This window comes from Physeter macrocephalus, chromosome 11 (genome assembly GCF_002837175.3).
Source record: "Physeter macrocephalus isolate SW-GA chromosome 11, ASM283717v5, whole genome shotgun sequence".
NCBI lineage: Eukaryota > Metazoa > Chordata > Mammalia > Artiodactyla > Physeteridae > Physeter > Physeter macrocephalus.
The window spans coordinates 105,558,265-105,565,777 of record NC_041224.1 but is presented as its reverse complement, the minus strand read 5'-3'; the positions used below and the strand labels follow the sequence as shown (position 1 = coordinate 105,565,777).

General features: G+C 42.4%; 1 protein-coding gene across 1 annotated transcript; it reads right to left on the bottom strand.

The window, feature by feature from the left end:
* Positions 1–5,834: 5,834 nt before the first annotated feature.
* On the bottom strand, positions 5,835–7,330 carry LOC102978941 (glutamate dehydrogenase 1, mitochondrial-like). Its single transcript, XM_024118023.2, is given in 2 exon segments — positions 5,835–6,235; positions 6,237–7,330. Coding segments are annotated over 2 exon segments (1,464 nt in total). The 5' UTR covers positions 7,319–7,330; the 3' UTR covers positions 5,835–5,853.
* Positions 7,331–7,513: the final 183 nt, after the last annotated feature.

Below are 7,513 nucleotides of genomic sequence, written 5' to 3'. Positions count from 1 at the left end.
CGGCCATGGCTCACGGGCCCAGCCGCTCCGCGGCATGTGGGATCTTCCCGGACCGGGGCACGAACCCCTGTCCCCTGCATTGGCAGGCGGACTCTCAACCACTGCGGGATTTATTGCCGTAGGGGGAAAATGAGGGGAAAAAAAGTAGATGCTTCAGGGCCGTACACCGCAGTGCTGGCGCAGTAAACAGGCAAGCAGGGCAGCAGCCTGGCATTCCCCTCAAACTGGAGAGCAGCAGCGCGGACAGGAGATGCTAACAGGCCGCTGGGGTCCGGCGCCGGGAATCCGCCTCCCCCCGCCCTCCCCGCGCACGGTGACGTCAGCGCGCCCGTCAGGCACGCGGGTCTCCGCCACAGGAGGGCGCCCGGGCGTCCGTGGAGGAAGAGCAGGACTGAGCTGGCATTTTCCTGTGGGGACATGAGACAGGCTGGTCAACCCTGAGGTACTGAGGCGTGAACATCCGTATCAATTCGGTGTTTCGATATTTAACCTCGTGGTTTGAGCACTTTTAATATTTCCTCCTTTCGCTGTCACTAATGTTTTCCTGAGGGGAAAGTTGCAAACCGTGAGCGGTATGGTTTCAATCATGAGAAACTGTGGAAAGGCCCCTGCCTTTCCCAGAGTTAATATTTATTGTCTCCATAGTTTTGCCCTTTTCAGGATGTCATAGTTGGAATCATATAGTTTGTAGCCTTTTTTAGATTGGCTTATTTCGCTTAGTAATATGCATTTAAGATTCCTGCATGTCTTTTCATGGTTTGATAGCTTATTTCTTTTTAGCATTGAATAATATTCCATTGCTGGATATACCACAGTTTATTATCTGTTCATCTGCTGAAGGACATCTCAGTTGCTTCCAAATTTTGGCAATAATGACTAAAGCTGCTATAAATATCTACGTTCAGGTTTTTGTGTGGACTTAAGTTTTCAGCTCCTTTAAGTAAATACCCAGGAATGCTGTTTCTGGATCATATGGTAAGAGAATGCTTAACTTTGTAAGAAACCTCCAAATAGTCTTCTGAAATGGCTGTACCATTTTGCATTCCCAACCAGCAATGTGTGAGAGTTCCTGTTGCTCCACATCCTCACCAGCATTTGATCTTGTCAGTGTTCTGGATTTTGACCATTCTAGTAAGTATGTAGTGGTATCTCATTATTGTTTTAATTTGCATTTCTCTGATTACGTATGATTTGGAACATCTTTTCATATGCTTATTTGCCATCTGTATGACTTCTTTGGTGAAGGGTCTCTTTAGATCTTTAGCTCATTTGTTTGGTTTGTTTTCTTATTTTTGCATTAAAAAATTAATTAATTAAAAATTTTATTTTTATTGAGGTATAATTGATTTACAATATTATATTAGTTTCAGATGTACAGTATAGTGATTCAAAGTTTTTAGAGATTATATTCCACTTAAAGTTGTTATGAAATAGTGGCTATATTCCCTGTGCTGTACTATATATATATATTTTATACATAGTAGTTTGTACCTCTTAAACCCCTACTCCTATCTTGCCCCTCCCCCATTCCTTATCCCCACTGGTAACTACTAGTTTGTACTCTATATCTGGGAATCTGTTTCTGTTTTGTTATATTCATTCATTTGTTTTATTTTTTAGATTCCACATATAAGTGATAACATACAGTATTTGTCTTTCTCTGTCTTATTTCACTAAGCTTAATGCCTTAAGACAAATATTAATATGTTCACTAAATATTAATAATGATTACTTCTAGGTGGTAGGATTTTAGTATTCGTCTGTTTCTTCTTTGAATTTTTCCTGTTTAAATATTTACAATAAATACAAATCATTTCTATTAAAACAGTGAACTCATTCTTTAAAAAAAATTAAAACTACCAAAGCACAAACACTCAACTTAAAAAAAACAACAACCAGATATGTTTTTTCCATTTCTGGCTAGCTCATCAACTTTGTCTGCAAGTTTTCTTGCTCTGTATTTGTTTTTTTTTAATATTTATTTATTTGGTTGCGTTGGGTCTTAGTTGCAGCTCGAGGGCTCCTTACATGCGGCATGCAGGCTCCTTAGTTATGGCGGGCAGGCTCCTTAGTTGCAGCTCACTGGATCCTTAGTTGCAGCATGCATGTGGGATATAGTTCCCAGACTAGGGATCGAACCCGGGCCCCCTGCATTGGGAGCGCAGAGTCTTAAACACTGTGCCACCAGGGAAGTCCCTGCTCTGTATATATATATATGTATATATATATATATATATATATTTTGCGGTACGCGGGCCTCTCACTGTTGTGGCCTCTCCCGTTGCGGAGCACAGGCTCCGGACGCGCAGGCCCAGCGGCCATGGCTCACGGGCCCAGCCGCTCCGCGGCATGTGGGATCTTCCCGGACCGGGGCACGAACCCCTGTCCCCTGCATTGGCAGGCGGACTCTCAACCACTGCGGGATTTATTGCCGTAGGGGGAAAATGAGGGGAAAAAAAGTAGATGCTTCAGGGCCGTACACCGCAGTGCTGGCGCAGTAAACAGGCAAGCAGGGCAGCAGCCTGGCATTCCCCTCAAACTGGAGAGCAGCAGCGCGGACAGGAGATGCTAACAGGCCGCTGGGGTCCGGCGCCGGGAATCCGCCTCCCCCCGCCCTCCCCGCGCACGGTGACGTCAGCGCGCCCGTCAGGCACGCGGGTCTCCGCCACAGGAGGGCGCCCGGGCGTCCGTGGAGGAAGAGCAGGACTGAGCTGGCATTTTCCTGTGGGGACATGAGACAGGCTGGTCAACCCTGAGGTACTGAGGCGTGAACATCCGTATCAATTCGGTGTTTCGATATTTAACCTCGTGGTTTGAGCACTTTTAATATTTCCTCCTTTCGCTGTCACTAATGTTTTCCTGAGGGGAAAGTTGCAAACCGTGAGCGGTATGGTTTCAATCATGAGAAACTGTGGAAAGGCCCCTGCCTTTCCCAGAGTTAATATTTATTGTCTCCATAGTTTTGCCCTTTTCAGGATGTCATAGTTGGAATCATATAGTTTGTAGCCTTTTTTAGATTGGCTTATTTCGCTTAGTAATATGCATTTAAGATTCCTGCATGTCTTTTCATGGTTTGATAGCTTATTTCTTTTTAGCATTGAATAATATTCCATTGCTGGATATACCACAGTTTATTATCTGTTCATCTGCTGAAGGACATCTCAGTTGCTTCCAAATTTTGGCAATAATGACTAAAGCTGCTATAAATATCTACGTTCAGGTTTTTGTGTGGACTTAAGTTTTCAGCTCCTTTAAGTAAATACCCAGGAATGCTGTTTCTGGATCATATGGTAAGAGAATGCTTAACTTTGTAAGAAACCTCCAAATAGTCTTCTGAAATGGCTGTACCATTTTGCATTCCCAACCAGCAATGTGTGAGAGTTCCTGTTGCTCCACATCCTCACCAGCATTTGATCTTGTCAGTGTTCTGGATTTTGACCATTCTAGTAAGTATGTAGTGGTATCTCATTATTGTTTTAATTTGCATTTCTCTGATTACGTATGATTTGGAACATCTTTTCATATGCTTATTTGCCATCTGTATGACTTCTTTGGTGAAGGGTCTCTTTAGATCTTTAGCTCATTTGTTTGGTTTGTTTTCTTATTTTTGCATTAAAAAATTAATTAATTAAAAATTTTATTTTTATTGAGGTATAATTGATTTACAATATTATATTAGTTTCAGATGTACAGTATAGTGATTCAAAGTTTTTAGAGATTATATTCCACTTAAAGTTGTTATGAAATAGTGGCTATATTCCCTGTGCTGTACTATATATATATATTTTATACATAGTAGTTTGTACCTCTTAAACCCCTACTCCTATCTTGCCCCTCCCCCATTCCTTATCCCCACTGGTAACTACTAGTTTGTACTCTATATCTGGGAATCTGTTTCTGTTTTGTTATATTCATTCATTTGTTTTATTTTTTAGATTCCACATATAAGTGATAACATACAGTATTTGTCTTTCTCTGTCTTATTTCACTAAGCTTAATACCCTCCAGGTCCATCCATGTTGTTGCAAATGGCAAAATTTCACTCTTTTTTATGGCTGAGTAGTATTCCATTGTATATGTATACCACATCTTCTTTATCCATTCATCTTTTTTTAAATTTCTCTATTGCTCATGTTTCTTTTTTTTAAATTAAATTAATTAATTTTTTACACAGCAGGTTCTTATTAGTTATCTATTTTATACATATTAGTGTATATATGTCAGTCCCAATCTCCCAATTCATCCCACTACCACCAGTGTTCCCCCTTGGTGTCGATATGTTTGTTCTCTACATCTGTGTTTCTAGCTTCCATGACCTGGCTATTGTAAATAGTGCTGCAATGAACATTGGGTTGCATGTGTTTGTTTTTTTTTTTTTTGAAAAGGTAGTCTTTTTAATAACTGCTTTTGTCAGCAGGTTAAGTCACACAGTTACAAAGTAGGTAGAAATTTCTGAAAGGATATTATTGTTAAAAAAAGAAAAGCTCATTCTTACATAAATATTATCATGTACTTCATTGGGACACTACTGTTCAAAGGGCCCTGGCCAAACAACTCCCAAACAAAACACAACCCCAGATTGTTTCCAGCCCACTGGGAATGAAGCCATGTGCAGAAGACAAGACCTCTAAATGAGGACACAAAGTCAGGGTGAGTCGGGACCATTGGCAATGCTCAGAGCCTCCAGCCAGACTCCAAAGAGGGAGCACAAGTGGTTTTTTTATGGGACACTCTACTTGAATTATTGTTCAATTAGTCAACACAATAGATCTTCAAAAGAGGACAATTAATTAACATGATAAGGAGGTTACTGCATTCTTTGGACTATATGTCATAATTGTGGTTAGTAAATTCCGACAGTCTTAACAAAAATAGCCTCCATCATTTGCAGGTATAAAGATAACTTAATTCTCTGCTGGGCTTTTTATTTTTGCTGGATGACGATATGCAATTGTCAAGTTATAAATGATACTGTTTTATGTTATAAAAACACTAGCTTTGGGCTTCCCTGGTGGCGCAGTGGTTGAGAGTCTGCCTGCCGATGCAGGGGACATGGGTTCGTGCCCCGGTGCGGGAAGATCCCACATGCCGCGGAGTGGCTAGGCCTGTGAGCCATGGCCACTGAGCCTGCGCGTCCGGAGCCTGTGCTCCGCAATGGGAGAAGCCACAATAGAGAGAGGCCTGCGTACCGCAAAAAAAAAACCAAACAAACTAGCTTTTTTCATTTATTATGTTTACAGGCATTCACTGCTTGAGTCAAGTTTAGGCTTGTTAAGTGATTAAAGGCAATTTTATTACAGCAGCATGTGCTTATTTTATTCTGAAAGAATAAAATGCATAAAGAGAAAGTGTTTTTTGTTTGTAACCCGTAAAATTGAGTTATTTTGCTGATGTAAAGTACCAATAACTCACTTGAGGACCATGCTACCTCCTGCAAATGCCAAATATCTCCTTCTTAATTGTGTCAAAGCACCTGATAGATCTGTCCAGAGCTGAAGTGGCAAGTGACTGACAACTCTTGGACAAAAGGAGCTTTCCCAGGGCTACAGCTGACTGTGCTGGGAAACAGCCATGGAGCAAGGCAGCACAGGCAGAGGGAAAAGACTTTATTTAAAGGCAAAATGCCCAAATGGCTCTCTGACATAGCTAATTTCTACTATCACTTATTAGCTTCTATGTGGTCCCCTAACTTTTTTTCTTAAGGGGCTGATTTGGATTGACTTGTTGAGAATGGTGTCCATCATCTATTAAGTCATGAGAGAGAGATTTCTGTGGTTACATGTAAACTTGTGATAGGTCTGCAGATGAAGAGGTGAAAGGGTAGTGAAGAAGTCAGCTGCAGTCCGGTCCAGTCTATGTGAAGGTCACACCAGCTTCATTGTACACCTTGAAGACTTTCTCGATGGCGTTGACATAGGCAGCTGTTCTCAGGTCCAATCCCAGGTTATACTTAATGGCTGTGCCCTTGATTTGCCTGGCAGAGCACTCCATGGTGTAAGCTAAGACAGAGTGCACAATGTCTTTCTCAGAGGCACCCAATATCCTGTCTTGGAACTCTGCTGTGGGTACAATGGGAATAGTTTCAACGTGCTTTCCATATTTCCTTTGCAAACTCTCTTGAACAGACATGAGTAAATGGTAGTTAGAATCCCTTTCATATTTGAAGGTCAAACGGCCATAGCTGACATGATTTAGATTCTTCAGCCACTCAAAGTAAGATACTATCACTCCTCCAGTAGAGATCTAGAATAACAATGATGTTCCTCTCTAGGAAAATCTTATCAGCTTCTGGAGTTTTCGGTCTGTTGGCATCTTCAGCAATGATCTTGGTTTTGACTCTGGGTGCATTGGACTTGGTCAGCTGCTTCTCGATGGCAGCAGGGATCAGTATGTCACAGTCTGCCTCCAGGATGCTCGCTTCATAGATCTTTGCTTTGGAGAAGCCCAGGATTGTTCCATGTTGCAATTTGAAGTCTTCCAGTTCCTTTGGGTCATTACCATCTGGATTCCATATGCTCCTGTCAGATTCACCAACACCAACACATTTAGCACTGAAACGATGTAAATATCTCATAGAGTGCAGGCCCACATTACCAAATCCCTGAACAACAAATGTTTTATCTCCAAATCCTGGTGTCATTCCTAAAATACTCATGTAAGAAGCGTCATTGATGAAGTTTTCAATCCCATGGAAAACTCCCCGACCAGTAGCAGAGATCCATCCGTGGATTCCACCCTGACTGATGGGCTTACTGGTAACACAGGCATGGGCATTAATATTATAGTGCCCTATGGTGCTAGCATAGGTGTCAGCAATCCAGGACATCTGCCTCTTGCCTGTGCTCATGTCTGGGGCAGGCACATCAATGCCAGGACCAATAAAGCCCTTCTTTGCCAGCTCCATAGTGAACATCCTTGTGATCTTTTCCAACTCATTATCAGTATAGGTCTTGGGATTGATCTTAACACCAGCTTTGGCACCCCCAAATGGCATATCAACCACTGCAGACTTATATGTCATCAGAGAAGCCAGAGCTTTTACTTCATCTACACTCACATCAGTGCTGTCACGGATACCTCCCTTGCAGGGCGTGTGGTGCTGGCTGTGCTGGGCCCGGTAGCCCTCGATGACCTCCCAGGAGCCGTCGTCATGCTGAATGGGAAAGGACAGGCTCAGCACATGGTTGCAGGGCTTGATGATCCTCAGGATGCCACACACCCGGTTCCTCTTCTGTTCCTTGCTGTCCGGGGTCTTGAGGTCCTCCACCAGCTTGTCCTCCACGAGGCTGGTGCTGCAGTCGAAGAAGCTCTCCACCATTTTGAAGAAGTTAGGGTCTTGTTTGTGGTTTCCTTTGCTGTGCAAAAGCTTTTAAGTTTCATTAGGTCCCATTTGTTTTTATTTCCATTTCTCTAGGAGGTGGGTCAAAAAGGATCTTGCTGTGATTTATGTCATAGAGTGTTCTGCCTATGTTTTCCTCTAAGAATTTTATAGTGTCTGGCCTTACATTTAGGT